The 18,947-nt window shown below is 38.2% G+C and overlaps 1 protein-coding gene across 3 annotated transcripts in view; it reads left to right on the top strand.

The window, feature by feature from the left end:
• The window catches only part of SHOC2 (SHOC2 leucine rich repeat scaffold protein), a 63,101-nt gene that overhangs the window by 26,081 nt on the left and 18,073 nt on the right, over positions 1-18,947 (top strand). For all 3 annotated transcript variants that reach the window (XM_063163204.1, XM_063163205.1, XM_063163206.1), the window contains exon 3: positions 12,000-12,137. In XM_063163204.1, the coding sequence (XP_063019274.1) occupies positions 12,000-12,137 (138 nt within the window). The remainder of the gene's footprint in view (positions 1-11,999; positions 12,138-18,947) is intronic.

The raw sequence follows: 18,947 nt of genomic DNA, 5'->3' as shown, positions 1-18,947 counted from the left end.
AATGCAAGTATAGCTTAGCCCTTTTAGGGGGTGGGGGAATAGAAACTTCACACAATTCAGAAACTGCTTTGACTTTCTTCAAGTGTGAAAAAAAAAAACAAACAACCTTGTGAAAGCCCTTGTAACACTGTGAGTAATAACTCCCATGTCCTGTTTCCAAAAGCTGCTGGTACTTTCCTATTGTCCAAGCCAGTGTGTGAGTGTGTTGCTACTGAAGTGGCCCCTATGGTCACCAATTTTGCAAAGCTTGGGAAATGATCTTGTTTGTATACCTGATAGATCTTTCTCAAGCCAGCCGTGTTTGCTCTTTATCTTGCACATTGATATGAAAGATACATAAGATAACATGTTCTTGATGGTGGGAACTCCTGGGCATGCCCGAAACTGCTCATCCAGTTACCAGCAGTGCCCAGTACAGAGAGCTTTGTCAGTGGTAACAGGAGTGGAGAAATGCACTGGTGATGCCAGCCGCTGCTCTGAGCCTTTGGCTCCCTGTGGCAGCTCTGGGGATGCATTCTGCTGGAGCCACAGGAACACTTTTTGCTAGGCAGAAATGAAATGGATGATGTGGTATGTTTTCTGATCCATGTGATTTTTGAATTGTTGTGAGCATCTCAGCAATCCTTTGAATTTCCCCTGAGAGAATGAAGGAATTACAATTTTCAACTATTTTGACACTTCAGTTTAAGTTCAGCAGCCTTGTTGGATATTTTGCTGATCAACAAATGATGCTGGAAACCATGGGGCTGATGTTTACAGAAAACCCAGCATACTGCGTGTTTCTACATTCATTGAAGGAATTGTGGCCAATTTAGCTGGTTGAGCTGTTACACAATTGTCAGTATTTTACCTGGTTCTGTTTGTGGCTCACTTATTAGTTAATCTAGCATAGATCCCTCTTCTGAGGTTCAACTGGGGATAGTGCTGCATAAATTCAAAGTAATACTAGTAGTGTGTGAAGAAAAAAACTTCTGTGAGGTGTTGGATCCTAGTGTTTGATGTTATGCTTTAGAAACTTCTCTTGTGTGTTTGGTACTGCAGGCATTGCTGCTGCTGAAACCTCTTTATTTCTTTTGCTTATTGAATATGATTTACATGGAAGTATGTAATGTCCGTATGTGTTTGCTCACAGTTGTCTTGAAAGTGATCATGTGTAACTGCTTCATGGGAAAATTAGTAGGTACTTGTGTCATGAACATGTGACTTGTTTCTTTCTTTTGTATTTTTTATTGTCTTGATATGTGTACAGGCAGTGTTCTCAGTTCTGTATAAAACCCTAGCTTGAGAACATTAACTGCTTTGCTTCTGTCTTTGTATCCAGCAGTTAGTCCTGCCTTTATTTGAATTGTGATAATGCTCATGTGCCTTTTTACGGGTCAGCACCTCATTGTGGAAGGCCTTTTAGAAGCACAAATGAAAGACAACTGTCACCCTTATGAACAATTTAAAAGGAAAATCATCAAATTCAAGCATCCTTTTTTATTCAAAGTAAATTCCTCAGACTAGGTTGCCTGAAATTGAATCAGATGAAAAATAAAATTAATTGGTGTTTAAGTAACACAAATAATTTCAACTGCTCAGACACATAGTACAAGCATTTGAAAATCTTTTTCATCAGAGTAAACCCAGATAGTATATTTTAAATTCTGTAATTGATTTCTACTCACTTACTTTCGTGTTACTTTTTTTGATGAAATACTTCAGTTGAAAGCACAGCTGAAAAATGAAACTACTGAGAAGTGTATTTCTGACTTTCCAATGGAATTTGTTTCTTTGAACAGTTACTATTTCTCTACATTTCACATATGCACTTCAAAAAAACCCTTCCCTTTTAAGTCTCAATGCTTTTAATCCCTTGTATGTTTTCCAATACAGTATCTAAATACTATAAACTAGCAAGCACTCATATTATCAGCTTGTAAATAACAGAAGTTTTTCTTTCTGCAGAATGGAAAGTAAAATGAAGCCATTATCTTTTACAAAGCAATATCATGTGGAGCATTTCAAATTCTTTTTAAAAATGCCCCATTGTTCTAAGGCCTAAGGCTCACAATGGCATGCTAGTGTGCTTGTTCATATTTCTAAAAATTCAAAGCTTATGTAACCTGCTGACTTGTCCAGAGAGGAAGAGTCTTGCAGCAGTTAACTACAGTGTGCTCATGTTGTTGATCTGGTGCACACTGTACAAGGAATCCTGGGTTTTCTTTACTTTTTCTATTGGAAGTAGATGTGCTACAAAAAGGTTGGTCTAGGCAAAAAGAAAATTAAAGATCCAGACTTCAGTTTGAAAAATGTTGCTATTGTTCCCTCAAAGAGGGATTGCATTAAGGCTTACCCTGGTGCTACAGACTTGTGATGACTTTCACTGTTACACAAAACTGAAAATTTTTGTTTAGTGAGAATAAATGGCTTTCCAACTTTAGGACCTTGTTATAAGCAATCATCCCATTGCTTTTCTAGGCATCTTTATTCTCCAGCCTTATAAAAAAAAGTTTATTTTCCTTCTGGTCTTACTGAAATAAATCGAATGTTGGACTTTGAAGTGCTCTGATAATTGAGGCGTTTCTTCCAGCACCCAGCATATCTTTGAGTAGTTGATTTTTGTGCCAGTGATGTTCCATTGTTCTTAGATGCAGCACTTTCCCTCTGTTGCCTACATTTGTTCTCAGGTGGTCCTGGAAACTGCTTTACAACTGACCTGTTTAAGGTGTTTGTTGTTTTGGGGAAAACCTAGAAGAGGTGAACCTCCCACCTGAGCTGCTGGGAAATAAGCTAAAGTTTGGTTCTGTTTTGGACTTTAAACTGTCTTTAGTAGCTAAACAACACAAGCTTTAATCAGGGGACTACACCTGAGGAGAAGTTGCTTTGCATTTAAAACCATTGTTTTAGTGAGAAAGAGGAAATGTTATGATCTATAGTTACTGCACAGATGTGTGTGTTTCTGGTCTTTCCCCCTCCCCAGAATTAAGCACCTCTCATTCCATTGCATCCAGTTGCTTTATTATAGGTAGATACATACTAAATAATTTCTGCTTGTAATTATCAGACTTCTCTTAACGCTTTTCTAGCAACATCTATATTGCTTATACATTTTTTATGCAATTTGAAATTATTTCAGTCGACTGCATAGTAAGCTGAGGTCTTGGTGTGCATTGTTGTATTTTCAAATATAAACGTATTTTTTTGAATAAGATGTAAAAATACTCAAATAGTTTGTTTTGGTTTTTTTTTTCCCTGTTTAGCCAAGAGCTCTGCAGGTGAATCAATGGGAGTTTTCATGAAATAGATGTGCTGATGTGTAAAAGCTTCATGATACTGAAAGTGACAGGATCCACTCCCCTCCTGGCAGCTTCCCAGATGCTACATTTGTTGTCTGTTACTTTAGGTAGTTGAAGTCAGTGTAGTTTAGATCAGCCTGGAGCTGGTGTGGGAGGAGGAGTGGGAGAGCATGAACTGGAACAGGGAGGGCAGGACACCTGAGCTCTGGGATCACTGGGCTGGCTGCAGCTCGTGTGAGCATCCCCGGTAGGATTGCTCTTGTTGTGTATGAGTATGAGCATGACAAGAGCACTGCAGCTGCTCTGGGGAAGGGTGGATTGCTGAGAGCAGAGAGCTGTTGAAAATGCAGCAAGTTGTATTTTCAGAATCTTTTTCTCCTTTCCCACTGCTTTCCATGTCTTGTACCACAAGACCTGGAAATTACCTGGTGTAGTTCACTGGAATCCTGGTAGCCTGAGCTCAGCTGCACCTTAGTGAAACAGTGTTTTCATGTAGAGTGGTGAGAATCCATTGATGAGAGTTTCTTGATGGCAAAGCTACTCTGTTATTCTTTCTTACAAATTGCATCCTATCTAGCAGGGTGATAAATTGTTTCAGAGTGCATCTTGCTCTGTATCCTGGTTCTGACTCTAGCTTTAAGCAAGAATGTGCATAGAAACAGAGTAAGTTTATATATGAGGCTTAACCTGACTCCTTGCCCACATCCAACTGTTTTTGTATCAGGGATTTCATGAGTCTGATGCAGCTTGTTTTTTTAGTAATTCTCAGTACCCTCTTCTTCCAAAGGCTTGGCCATTTTTTTTCTTTAAACTTCTATAAATGCCTTTCTTCTTTAGTAAGGTCTGCAAGTTTGCTTTGAATGTTCCTGTCCATGAAGGTCACTGTTATGCAGATGTTTTATATATATATATAGAGAGAGAGAGACAGACACACGCACAAGCACATCAAGACAGAATTTACCTGTTCACCTGGCTGTTCAATCTCTAGTGGCATCCATGAAATAAAACCTTAACAGAAAGGTTTCCTTGTGAAAACTTTGCCAAAAGATGATCTGGAGGGATAATTGTGGGGATGAGTTCACAAGGTGGACACCAACTTCATCTCCTTATCTGGTAAGTTGTCCATTTGCACTGAGATCAAAAAGTGGAAGATTAGAATGGAAGAATGTGAATGCTTTGGTGAGTCAGGCAGTCAGCATGAGAAGGATGAAAACCAGAGGAATTGTCTTGGGATGAGGCCAAGCAAATGTTTCAGTTTGCAGGCTGTTACTTAAGCAAGCCTTTTGCATTTCTTATATTTGGAGTTTTATTGCATTCCTCCATGTTGTGTTGAAGGAATTGTTTTGCACAATCAAGTTGATAACGTTTTCTTTGCAAAGACAAGGTTGCATCTCATATCAGTTTTGAATATTTTTGTTGTGTTGGCACACAAAACTCAAATAGAAATTATATTGTCAACGTGGTTGAAATTACATGTACATAGTTTCTGCAAGTTTCTTGAGACTCCAAATATTGTGTTTTCTGTCTGAATGCAACTCCTTTTCTGGGGAGAATCTGGTCAGGGCTGTTCTGCAAGGGAAATATTTTTAGAATGTAATTCGGGGAATCTGCCTACACCAGGCTAGGAATGTCTTTGAGACTCTCTTCTTCTCTTCCCCCATCTACCCAATATTTAGATAGTTTGTGGTTTCTTCACTGCTTTGAAACTCTTTTTCATAACACTTGCACCTGTTTTGTTTTCAGTAGTGTAGACAGTGGACCAGATGTGTGCAGACACATTAGTTCAAGTCTACTCACTCCACGCTGAATGTGGTGCTTCCTTATTAAATGACTTGCTAGTTGCAAAGCTTTTCAGTGATGCTCTGAATTTCATTTCCTTTTTTTTTTTTTTTTTTTTAAGCAGAGCTGATAATATAGAGAAATATTTGTTTACATTATTTGTATCTAAGAACACCTTCCTGTGTTTCATCAATTTGAAGGAAAAACAAAATTGTGTTTCTGGGCTTAACTGGTGTGGTAATGTCTGCAAACAGTAGTTGAGAATGCTTTTATATGTTTTTATTTTAATGTGATAAAAGCATGAAGTTGTTAACAGGAGTGGAATAAATACAAGCATTAATGTATGTATGTTGGTCTCTAGGAGTCAGAGACAATGACTGCTTATGTGATCCAGTTCTGGTGGTTTTCTTGAGCTGCAGAAAAAGTGTAGAACTCTTTTGACCAGCTTCAGCTTTAGTAACTGAGTTCTGATTCTTGTGAGAGCTCTTGTGGGGATGCAGTTTTGTCTTGTCAGCTAGTCAAATTCCTCCTGATTACAGGTTCTTCAGGCTGGCTTTAGGATAATGATAAAGTAGTCCTGCCTTTTTGATCTGCTTGCAGAGCTTACTGGGATGATGCCCCAAGTGTAATTCCAGTAGATAACTGACAGCCTGTTAGAAGTCCAGAGTTGTTTTGGGATTTTTTTTTTAATTTTTTAATTTGATTTTTTATTTTTTCAAGTTTTATTTTTTTAAATCAATGCTGCAATTATTTTAACTGTTCGAATACTTCAGTAAGTACTGAACAGAGGAGAAAAAATCACCTTCCTCAGGCTGCCTTTTCTAATGTAGCCTGGAAGGTGGTTAGCCTTTATTTGAGAGCTTGCTCCACACTGAAAATGGACAGGATCCAGATGTTACCCCAGGCTCAGCACCACCAGGACCCCCTGGTCCTTCCCTGCAGAGCTGTTTCTCACCTCCTGGTGCAGGGTTGTACCTCTTTACAGGGTTATTCCCTGCTAGGTGCAACGCTTTGCCTTTGTCTTGGCACTCAAATGAGTTTCTGCTGTCCACCTCAAATCCTGCTTTGAGCCCTTGCTAAGACTTTTCTCTGCATTTTGCATGTTTGGGATTTTGTTTGAACACGTTTTTAATTTTATTTGTATTTTTTGCTTTCAGTTATAAGCAATAAGTGTTTGCTGTTGTGTCTTGTTGAAGCTTGTTTTAGAACAGATTTTGAGTCTTTTCAGCTGAGGTTCTGTGGTTTTGAGTGGTTCCCACAACTAGATCCTGGTGTGCATTTTGAGAATAATATTACTGTGCTTATTTCTTACTTACATGAGTATTTTAACTTTGTTAGTCAGTAAGTCACTTATGACCATATTAAAATTGCATTCCTTCTCCTTGGTAACTCTTCTGTGTAAGTTAGAGTTGTGCAGTAATAATTCAGAATGGCTCTGACTGCAGAACAAAGAGCTCAGGCTCTCTGTCACAGTGATGTACTCAGATCTCACAGAGAGTTAAAAGATTCCAAAATTCTAAAATTGTTTTTAAATTTTTTTTCTAACAGCAAGAAACCTGTCCCACAGACTTTGTGTAGACTGAAAATTCTTTCCTTTTATTTTCTCCTTTGCCAGCAGAGAACCAAGTGAAAGATGAGTAGCTATGAAAGTTATGGAACTGTTTGTAACTTGTTCCCAGCATTGCTGATTTGGGATAATTAATTCTTACATATTAGCTTATAACCAATGTTCTGACACATCAGCCTGAAGTCCCACTAATATTTGCATTCTCCTCTTCCTTCTACTTTCCATAAGAGTCTTGATCCTCTTGCTGTGTCATCTGGCCTGGGATTTATCATGTTGTGAAGGATTTCATAATATTCAATCTGCTTAAGCATGGGCAGGCATGTCATTAATCCAGTGGAAAAGAGGCTACATTACAAATTGTGTTTGCCATCCAAGAGTGGTGCCCACTGACTGAATTAGTGATTGGAAACACTGAAGCCTCTTTGCTATTGACCTATATACTCTCTCCAACTGTTAATTTGTGCGTACTTGAGTGTTTTTTGATGAAGCAGGATTTTTTGTTTCATATGGCCAAAAAGAACTTTCAGAGTTTTGTAAGTCGGGGCATGTAACCTGGCCCTCTTGTCATAACAGGCTTTCAAAGTTGGCCATGAAATGGGACTATAATTCTGCCTCATTATGTTGAAAATATTAGTCATTTCATTGTGCTGGGTTTTTAAAAGCAGGTATATGTATCATTGTCATACTACAACATTTATTCTTTGTGTATATGAGAACAACAGTGAGGTGATTGCTCACTCCACCTTTTTTAAGGATTGTTGAGGTGAATGCTTAGCTGTATTTCAACAAGTTTTTTTTTTAAATGGAAGGTGGTTGGAGTCTTCACAAACTGTCTTTGCTGAAAAATGCATTTGAATTGTGTGATTTTTTTTTAGGGCCTTTAAAATACAAATTTTTAAAAACTACATGCTATGCTGTAACTGACTATTTTTTGTGAAGGTTATTTATAGAGAAACTGTTTTATGTTTTTCAAATGAGCATTGCTCCTACTTTAAAATCTTTTATTGTCAAGCCAGCTAGTACGTGCAATTCCTGTCTGCTTTCTTGGCAGACTTGGAGCTTTAATTGCTTTTTTTCCCTTTGCAATCACAATGTAATATAGTAAAAAAAGGCAAAAAAATTCTCCTCCCCAAGAAAACTAACTCCAAACACTAGTACCCTCCTAGTTTATTTTTTAATTGTTGTGAGGGTGCTTACCCCTTCAGTGCAGCTGTAAGTAGTCTATAGAGAATCTTTTATTCACTACTTGTCTGTTTTGGACATTATTTGTGGCAAAAAGAGTTAATTTAACCTGTGGTTATTATTTCCCTGAAGCAGTGCTTGCCTTATTGTAGTGATTTGGGGTGTTTGAACAATATTTTAGTGAAGTGATGCAGAAGTTGTCCGTGTGATGAAAAGGAATGGGTTTTTCTTCAGGAAACTGCTTTCTGGTTAAGGCTGATTTTGATCTGCTGCGCATTTCTAGCTGACTTATTTCTGTTAAATCAAGATAAAAATGTGTTTCAGCAAATTTTAGGTAGTACACAAAAAATTGCAAATGTTGATTCTTTTACTATGAATAAGATCGTGAGCTCCTTACTCGTTAGACATTTTTTTTTGTACCTGATCAAATAATTGCTTTAGGAAAAAGATTTTTCCCTTTTTTTTTTTTTTAATTTTGACATATGGTTCTTATCTTGGCAAAAATGACAGATTTCAGTTGTATCTCGGTTAAACTTATTTTAACTTTTTTTTTTTTTTGAGATGCATTTCCTCAGTTCAACTGCCGCTGTTCAGACAATAAGAAGGACACTTTGACTCGCTGAAACATCAGCTCCTGGGAAGAGCACGATGCAGATGGCCTCCAGTTGGGGCTCTGTGCATTTGCAGATCATTGTGTGTGGTGTGGAGTGCTCCTGCCATGTGTTTGTGTGCTGTGGCTGCTGACAGAGCCGCTCTTGTGAGCGGTGCCTGCGCAGCCGCAGCCACAGCGTGGCCATTCACGGTGCGCTCACCCAGTGGGACCAGAGCTGTCCCCGGGCTCTGGCTGCTGCTCTGGTGGCCCCAAGCCCTCCTCATCCCACTGGGATGTGCTGGGATGTGTTCAGCAGTGCTGGGCACATGAGCTGTGCTTTTGCTGTGCTCAGAGCTCAGAACAGGGAGATCCTCACCCGGCAAAATAGAGCTTAAAGAGAGGACGGGGCAGGTGGTGCTGGTTGGCCACAGGACATGACTGGCATTGGTTTGTAAGGGACTGGACCCTTTTATTTCCTTATTCCTCTGTTTTCCTATACTTGCCCTTCTAAGCTACATTGATTCCTCCCTTTCCCATTCCGCAAAGACTCCCTAGCAACTCTTACCATCCCTGGTTGCTCTTCCTTTTACCTCACAGTAGCTCTTCAAGCCCCGCATGCAGCAACAGCCTCAGGCTGCGAGGTGCTCTGAAGAGCATTTCCATTTACACGCTGTCTCGGCTTTCACACATATGGCCACTCAGAATTTTAGTATTTTAGTTCTCAGACCACAGCTGAGAGAACTCTGTGTGCCTTTGCTTGTGAAGATGTAAAAAACCATTTAGCTCCGTTGGTTAGAGCATGGTGCTCATGACACCAAGGATGTGGGTTTGGTCTCCCTGTGGGCCACTCACTAAAGAGCTGGACTTGATCCTGAGTTTCTCAGTTAACCTCTTTGTGTGTGTACTGTTAGGCTTATGAAGTGATTCTGAGACTTCCTTTCCTTTTTATCTCAAATGGAGTGTTTAAGTTGATAGGCTAGCTTCATGCTCTTCACTTCTGTGATCTGAGTCTCTATCACATCACCCAGATGTTTTTTGCCTTTTTAAGCATGTTGGATGTAAGATTTTTTTGTCATATGTTGTGGAGAGCAACAGGAGAAATGTACCTCGAGTGATATTTGTTGACTTACATGCTCTCTGTTGTATCTCAGTAATTCAAGTTAAAGTTTGGAAAAAATTGTAGTGCCAACAGCATTTCATCTCCCCTCTCTTTCTATCCTTAGAGTGGGCAATAAACCCATTTTCATGAAATGCTGTTAAACTATAAGTACACAATAAATGTCCAAGAACAAGATTCCTTACTGAGCAATGGGAATTAAACCTGAATATTTCTATATTTCTTTAATTCCTTCCCTTAAGTCACTATGCTTCATGATAGGGCTCTAACTTCTGATTTCTGCTCTAAAGCTTAAAATTTGTTGAGCAGTCCTCAATCTTTTTTAACATTCAGTATTTTTATTAAATGCTACTACTGTTGCTTTTTAAAATAATGCCTGCATCTTTAATGCGACAATATTAAGTATGGATATTCAAATTAAACTAAAGTGTTTGGTTGCCCTTAATTTTCTACAGAGACATAGGCATTATGTCTCTTTTCATTATTTTTCCTCCTCAGGATTAGGTAGTAAGATGTTTGTTTCAAACATTTAGCTTGCTGTTGTCAAAGATATCAGCAGGTGCAAAAATGAAGTGCAGCACATGTTGCTGCAAAACCCCCAAGTATTTCTTCGACTTCAGCAGATGTAGAGTGGGAAGAGTCAAGTAAATGAGAACTCAGCACGATGAAATGGAATTTATGCCATATTTCAAATTTGACATCATTGGTTAAGGCCTGAAGTGAAAACAAATGAAAACAGCAATCATGAAGTCAAAGCTACTGCCCCGAAGTGTGTGAAGGTTCTTGAGTTACCTCAGTAAAGTTTTGCGAGGCTCTTTTTTTGTTTGTTTAAAGGGAGGGATGTTTTAAGTCTTCCTCAAGCTTTTCTTCCTCCTATTGCGTTCTACACTTTGCCCCCTTTTTTCCATGAATAATAAAGATACCATTGTCACAGACCATTAACTCTTGCTTAATTATTTGTTACATTTGCTTTCTTCTGCCTGGTAATGGCATTGACATGTGTGGGTTAGGCAGTGCTGGGTACAGCACATTTAGCTCTTGCCTCTGGTTGCCTGGACTGCACTTGATTGCTGATCTAAGAGAGGGGACACACAGTGCTGGAGTAGCTGCTTGAGCACCAGCTTTACATTTCCATCTTCTTAGCTTGCAGAAAAACATCCCGTTTTGGGTTAATTAATGCAGGAAATAAGATATGTTAACATATCAGCTATATGTTAACAATCTAAGAAAAACAGAATAATAAAGCTTTGAGGTTGACTTTTTTCCTGGCCTTTCACAATTGTTCTGTGATACATAGTGAGTATTGTGGCTACATGACGCCTGAACTCTGGACAGAGTCTGAATTCATATTATTTTATGATTTATTAAATCACCAGTTGTGATTATCTGCTGACCTAATGAGTAGACACTCTACACATCAGAACTTGCCCAGGATAATCCTCTAGGCCTGTGAGAAAATCCTTGTGTCAAAGATACAATGCTGAAGCTTAAAAATAGATATTTGCTCCTCAAAAGGAATTTGCTGCTCTTCCAAATTTGTTACTCACTGAGTCATGCTCTAATATACAAATGCAGTGACCTCATCTTCACTTGAGAGTAGAAGCTGCTCAAATAATATGCATTAATTTTACCTCCATCAGATGCAAAAACTGTGAATACGTACACATGTATTTATGCACACATTTGGTTTTTTCTTTTTTCAAACCCAACAATCTTTTGCTCAGAACACAGTGTGTTTGACATAAAAATAGGTGAAACTACTGTTCAGAGAGTTGTGCCTAGCTGTGCTTTTAAATTAACTTATAAATGTTAGAAATGAAGCAGTTCTGTGTGAAGTGGCTGTAAACTCCAAGCAAATCCAAACTTATTTAATGTTTAACAGATAATCCTTTTATTTCAAACTTTTATTTGCTGTAGGTCTGCTTGCATACACTTTACTTATTGTAAGTTGTCTTTTTTGGGATGACTGTCACCAATGTTTAAAATGTTTAAAAATAGTGTTCAGGACTTTAGATTGTCTAGGTTGTCAGCCAAATAATTTTTCTGTCTCTTAATTGTTGATTTTATGGCTGAAAGTAATTCATTATATAAAAAGTGACCTTAATTTCTCAAAATTTAGTACAATTCATTTACTTAGTAATGTTTTAAAATTCTGGTCAGCCTGAAACAAGTGTAAGATGCAAGTTTTGTGCTTGTATTCCACAGCTTGAGCTGTCAGAATAAAATCAACCAATAAATTACATTTCTTTGGAGAATCTATTAAAGCTTTATCTGAGCTTTTCAAAATTGTTGATCAGGTTTTAGATCTGACTGATGAAATGATGATCCTGTAATACCTTATTTTATATGTATAACTTTATGGTAGCAGTAGCTTTTTTTCAGCTTATCCCAAAATCCGTCTGATTCTATTAATCTGTGTGGAGGTCACTGTTGAGAGTTGTACATTAAAGTCCTTTATGTTTTGGTTTTCCTGTGTGCTTTTAGGTGAGTTGTGTAACCTCATAACGCTGGATGTAGCGCACAATCAGCTTGAACATCTTCCAGAAGAGATTGGAAGCTGCACGCAGATCACCAACCTTGACTTGCAGCACAATGAGCTCCTGGACCTGCCAGAAACCATAGGTAGGTGAAGAGGCTGGAGAGGAGAAAATAAATCACTGTTTCAAAATATTCATTAAGGGGAACAAATTCAAGAATGAGTATTTGTTGGTGGCTCTGGAATGACTGCTGTTCAGCTCAACACAGAGATTTACACTTCATACTTGAGATTTAAAGCAAGGTGTGCTTGTTACCTTAAATGTAACCTTAAGTAATTTAAGAATGAGAGTTGCAGTGAAAAAAAATCCAAATCCATTACTTCTAAATCTTAAGGTGTTCTGTGGTTATAAGCAAACATCTTCTACTTGTTTGTTCATTCTGTAATGAAACTGAGCACATAAAGAAATGAAAGGCTCACTTATAGTTGAAGTGCAGTACTTTGACAGATAATTTTAACTTACATCTTTGCCTAAAGCAATATAAAGCTAAAATCATAAATATTTTAAAATAATTATGTATGTATTATATTCTTTGGTGGAACATTTAAAAAAATCTCAAGTCCACAAGGTCATCATGTCCTTATGCAATAGAATACAGAGAGTTTGCAACTTACATTGGGAATAATAGACTAAGATAAACACAGTCCTGGATGGTTTCAGTATCTCATATGGGATAAAGCAACAAAATATGCCTTTTCCTATCTCATTAAATCAGTTTTAAACAGATGGCAGGAAAAGATGGCTGCTGTGATTTAAAAAGGCTAAAAACAAGGCCATGACGATTTTAAGTTCTGTCACCAGAACATACTCAGAAGAATGAGCATTATCAGTTTAATGGTATTCAGTGTTGAGTACTTATTAATGTACTCTAATGCATGGTAAAGTGAGGAACCATTTAATGACACTCCAGCTTTTCTTCTAGCGGTAAATTGTTGAGGATGAAGTTACTATGGCTTTTGGTTGAGAAAGTTTGATGTGAGCAGGGTTTACACTGATGATGTATCCACTGGAACTAAACTTCCTTCCTGGACTGATATTTTTAAACTCTGGAGATCCCATTCCATCTGGAGTTTGCATCTAACTTACACCATTCATAAGTACAGCCTTTATTTTTGTTGCTATTTTGTAAATCTTGCTGAATGTTGTTTTACATAACACTTATGTGTAGTGTATGTGTCACATTTAGGGAGTGAGTTCCCTGGATAAACTGTTAATTATGGGAAAAAATCTCCAAGCAAGTGTGAGAATTCCATATTCAAGGCTTATAGACTAAAGCTGTTAATTCCTGTGAAGAGTAGTAATATGGTTTACTAAGTTGTTTAGTGCCTGGTAATCACTGAACGTCTCAAAGGACCAGAAAAATCTCACTTGTTATATGCTGCAAGACTGTACTTACAGGGAAAGGTCTCTGGGTAGGAGAGGCACAAAGTTATTAGGCAGTTAAGTCACTTGTGATAGATAGGAAATTGCTCACTCTGCAGTCAAGATAGTTTGGACTCACCTATTTCTTCAGAAAGTTTCTGGAAGCTTAGGTGGTTTCTTTTGAGTCAGGTTCATACCTGGTTGGACTGGATTTCTGTTTTCTTTGTTTAGTTTTTCCCTTGCATTGTCTTTATAATGTATAGAAGTTGTTTTTAAATGTTGGTAGCTGTCTCTTTACATGCTTATCTGAGCTGAATATCAATGTTTTAGAGCTCAAGAAACCACCAAAGATAGCTGAATAATGGTAGGAGACAGGAGTGAGCCATGTTGTTGTTAACCTTACTCTAGTTCGGTTTTGCTCCACTGGAAAATCTCTCTTGTAAACAGTAAGTTAAAAAAAAAGTATTTAAATAAGACCTTGAAATCAGAAATCCATGTTTGTGCCTCATGTGGTTTGCAAACAGAATTTAATAGTGAAGGAAAAGCTTTAGGTTCCATCTTAAATGATAATGATCAGCCTACATTTATGCATGTTGCAGGAAAGGCAGCCGTAGCCAGTTCAGCAACATTGGCTTTATTTCTTAGTCATCGCAGTTTTGGTTCGACATACGAAAGCAAGCTGTGGCATGATTTTTAGATTACAGCTTGCTTTGTGGTTGGCATTGTTCAGGGAGAAGCTCTGAGTGCTGCGAGAAGCCCAGCGAGTCAATGGCGCGTGGCTGGGGCAGCCCTTGGGCCCCTCCAGCTCTCACTGCAGGTTCTGTCCCTGCCTGCTGCTTGCCACAACTGCCTTTTCTTGCAATGTTTCCATGCTTCCAGGTGTCAGGATGCTCGCTGTATGAGTGCTGTTAATGGTTCTCAGTTCAAACTCTGGGTTACACACCAGGGACAAAGCAGACCAAGCACATTTGCTCATTGTAAGTATTTGATGTTCTGTGAGCCCATGAGCCTCCTGGTATGGACCAGGCTTTCCATTGCTGCCAGGTCTGTGCCCGTCTCCCCCACTGACACCCTTTTGATTGAGGCCTCAGTTTTTCTTGAGAAGGATGTTTTTGTCATGCTGCTTTGAAAAACAAACAGCCCCCTTTGCTTTATATTTCTCCTTCCCCTCCATCAAAAAACCCTCTGAAAGTAGCTGCTGAACTATATAAACAAGCTTTGGTTTTACCACAGGAAGATTTCAGAATCTGCCAAACTTAAAAAAAAGCTTGTTTGGTAACTAACAGCATGTACTGAAATGTGCTGGAGCTGTGGGAAAGGGACGTGAGGGTGACATGCAGGGGAGTGGCAGGGAAGGGATTATGCATCAGCAGTGATTACAGAGGTTGCAGAGCCAATATACCCACTCTGTAAAAATACCAAGTTCTTCTCTCAACTAATGCTGTAGAAGCATGCTTTTGTGCAGTAACAAATGTCGATTTTAGATATTGGTTGTCAGGAAGTGACCTAATGCCTTGCTTTATAGATATTGGCTTAATACATTCATATCTGTATTTCTGTTGATTGAAAATTGTAAAGTACTTTTTATATTAGATCATTTCCTGTAAGAAAAATGAGCTTTGTGGAATGGCTTAGCACATTCCGAGAGTCTCAAGCCCAGAATCAAAATCATAGTGGGATCGTAGCTGTTTAGTGTTTTCATTGCAGATTGCACCCCCCCCCCCATAATGTGATTTTTCTTTTTCTTTTGGAGGGTGGTGGAATTGTTAGCTACTTTTATTTACACAGTGTCTTATCTCTGTATACTTAGCTGGCACACTAATATATCCAACACAGAAGAAAGTGAATAGCCTATCATTTATATTAAAATTATTAATTGAATTTTTGAGACTGGCAACAAATTTTGGGTGGAGTAAATTGTTTTTTAGGATTACAAGATAGCTTAGATAATTTTGTCCTGCAAATACCACATAGTGAGTGTTCCCTCTTTGAACTTCTAATTTTAGCATTCTGTTCAAATGAGTTCACAATTTCATATGTAAAAGCATAGAAAAACTGATTTGAGAAAGAAATATAACAGAAACAGAGTTGCAGCTTTTAGTAATACCAGATTCTTCATCTGCTTTGTAATTTTTTAGTTTTGTGTGCTTACGTGTGCAGTTTGATTATGGTCAAATGTGCCATATTCACAGGCATCTAAGGCAACAGAAATTTTAATAAGAAAAAGAATAGTCAGTTGTAAATGTTCCAAAATTATACTTGAAAAGCACAGAAAATTCTATCAATGGACACACTTTCCAGTGTCTGACGTAGCACTGTTCCTAAGAGATGGTTTGGGAAATAGGATTTACAGTTCTGCACTACTCTCCTGCCCTTCTCTGTGGCACTATAGCTCAGAGGCTGAAATCACAGTTTTCATGAAGTTAAATACTATTTATTGATTGGTTTTGCTGGTTGAAATTGTGCTCCAAACCACGCTTCTAACCTGCTTAACCCCAGTGTACCTCTGAGAGCACTGTTTTGTTCTTTAAACCTACAGCTGATAAAACATGAAGCGCTGACCAGAACCAGACACGTGAAATTGGTACAGATCAGGTTATGCAAAATTGTGGTTGAGAGCTTTAAGTCCCTAGAAGCAAAGATATTTCTGAAGAAATGTGAAACTACTTTAAAATGGTATTTTAAATTTGGCAGGTTTAGCAAAATCAGGAGTCTTGTTCTGAAATGTCTGAGCACCTGCAGCTCCCTCAGTGATCAGGGGCAATGTTCAGATGTGACTGATGAGTTTGATGTGGTTAATTACTCACTGTTGTGATGGAGCAAAGTGTAGAGGCTTCTGCTCCAGCTTTCACAGCAAGATTCATATTCTCAACATTTAAGCACGCCCTGGTGCTTTGGTCAGTGAGCATTCTGTTTAGTGGCATCAAGCCACTTTCCATAGGCTCACTTTGGGAGAGCTGATCAACATTCAGTGCTTTGTCAAGGTTTTGTTCTCGGACTATACTGTTAATAAAACTTATTTAATTGGATTCTGCTAGTATTGGGCAATTGCAGTAAGTGCAGCCTTTTCTTTACCTGATTGAAAGCAGTGGCTCCCACTCTAGTACTCTAATTTTTGTATTACTGTGAGCCCTGTCTAGTTCTCGTGCTGGTCTCATAAGGGAAAACTTCTGGTTCTTGTTGCCTTCAATTCTAGACTTAGTGAATGTAAAGTAGTGAAATTGACTGGAAAATGTCAGGTGGAGGGTAAATGGGAAGGGACTTGCTCATTTTGTACTCCAAGCTCAGAAGGGCAGGCGTGAGGCTGTGAGGTGTTGTGTCACACTAGTGAGGCTCAGACAGTACTGCATGAGATGGGCAGGGCACGTTTGGGTCTCAGTGTTTGCACAGGCTGATGCAAATGCTGAAAGCTCAGGGTGTGACATGGCAGTTATGCAGAAGAAAATCATAACAGTTGCTTCTACATTTGGGAAATCACTGTTGAATCTTCTCTTACTCTTCAGGAAGTTTCAGGGTGTTCTTTCTCCTTTATTTAGGTTCTTTTCCTGGTATCTGCTGTTGGACAGCATTCAACTGCAGGGAAGATACGAATGGAACCCTGGTCTCCATAAAATAATTCTCACATTACTTAATTGGCTAAAATTGTAAAGATATATTCATGTGTTGTACATTTCACGTTTTCTTTATATAGTAGGGCAGCATTAAAAAATTAAACACATCATTCACTTAGGAAAGGTTAATGTTTTTATCACATTGCCAGTTAGGCATAAACTGTTCATACAATATGATTTACATTTATATGTATCTTTACTTTTCCAGAAAGGCTTTAAGTAGTATATTTGAAAAGGGAAAAAAAAGGCTACCAATGAAAAATTAAATTGAATAAATTTCAGTTGCTTTGTCTTTACTGTATACAGTGTGAATTGAGTAAAATGAAATGCTTTCACTGATAGCCCAAAATAAGGTCCAGCTGTTGTTTTTGTCTCTATTGCAATGTGAAGTGTTTTGTATTTATGTTTTAATTAATGCATTTCCAATGCAAACCCAATATAGTTAAATACATATGTACTATTTCATTAAAGGTTAGATTGCTTCTAATGGCTAAGTAATTCTGAGTTTATTGATTCAATGTATTTATGAAAATATTTTTTATTTTGTGTTTTGGTTGGATATTCATCCTAAGACTAGAGTGGGGGCAGTTTATTTTAGTGAATGGATGTACCTTCACACAGAAATTAGATGCAGAGACCAGTGTGTACAGATGTATTATAACTGCAGCTCAGCATTTTCAGAATGATTAGTATACTGCAGAAAGAAAAAGCCTATAATATTATTTTATTTATGTGAGAAGCAGGCACAAGGGAAGAGTGATTCAAAGGAACACATCGGAATTGAGACAAGTGGGTCTGTGAGTTACTTGCATTTTGATGAACGCATATTAAATGAGTTTTAAGTTGAATTTTCATCTAGACAGTTTCAGAAGCATGTCACTAAGAGTTTGTGCTCTCTAGCCTTATGCAGGTGTTGTGTGTGTTGTGTATTGGGTACCTGAGCCTTTGTTGCTCAGGTTTTGCAAGTATCTTGTGTGCATCTTTTACACAGCCAGCAATGTTAGAGTCTGGAATCAGACTGAGAAGTAACTGACTGCCTGTGGTCACAATTTAGCGTTTTAATATTGACATGATGAGCAAAAACTTGTCTTTGGATGATATCAGACTGAAAGTAGAGAGAACTCTTTGCTCTCTTCAGATGGCATATAAACTTGTAGGGGTGGTAGAAACTAATTTAAAATTAATGTTAAATAGCTTTCTAATAGATAACATCTTCATCAGAACTCCTAGACTTTTTAGAAGGAGGATAGTGCACTTTGATTTGAGCAGGGCAAATAATGATGGACCCTGCTGACTTTGGTAATTTGTGAATTTGATTTTGCCTCCTACACTGGCCTGCCTGGTATATCAGGAGGTATTGGTGGGTGAAAAGAAAAATTAAAATACTCTAAAAGTCACTTTTCTGTTAAACCAGTGAAATTAAGTCAAACTTTGTATTGTGTTTAACTACACTTTTCTATTTGGAATGGAATAATTACATCTCATGCTTTGGTAGTTGGTAGCAATGATCAGGAGGGGTTCTGTTCTCTCCTGCAGTTCTGCTAAGAGTGGTTCCCTTCCACCCCCATCACCTTTCTGTTCCCATTCCCATTTTTCTAGGGCATCAGCCTTTAGCCAGAGCATATTAAACATCAGGGATGTAGGGATTGTAGAAGGGATTTGTTGTCTCTCAGATGATGGTCAGTGACACAAGTTTTAATTTGTACAAACCTACAAGCTTCGATTTAGGAAGAAGGTGCCCCCAGACCAGATGAACGATGGCTGTGGGATTTTGTTCTTGTTTCCTCTGCAGCAGGGATCATGAGATCTCTTTTGGGGTGCTTTGTTGGACCAGTCACTTTGTGCTGTTACTCTCTGCTTGTGGAGTGCAACTGAAGGTTAAACACTTTATCTGCAGCCTTTCGTTTTACTCTACAGCTATC

This window comes from Melospiza melodia, chromosome 9 (genome assembly GCF_035770615.1).
Source record: "Melospiza melodia melodia isolate bMelMel2 chromosome 9, bMelMel2.pri, whole genome shotgun sequence".
In the NCBI taxonomy this organism is placed as follows: domain Eukaryota; kingdom Metazoa; phylum Chordata; class Aves; order Passeriformes; family Passerellidae; genus Melospiza; species Melospiza melodia.
The sequence above is the reverse complement of the archived record's forward strand: the minus strand, read 5'-3'. Positions and strand labels throughout refer to the sequence as shown.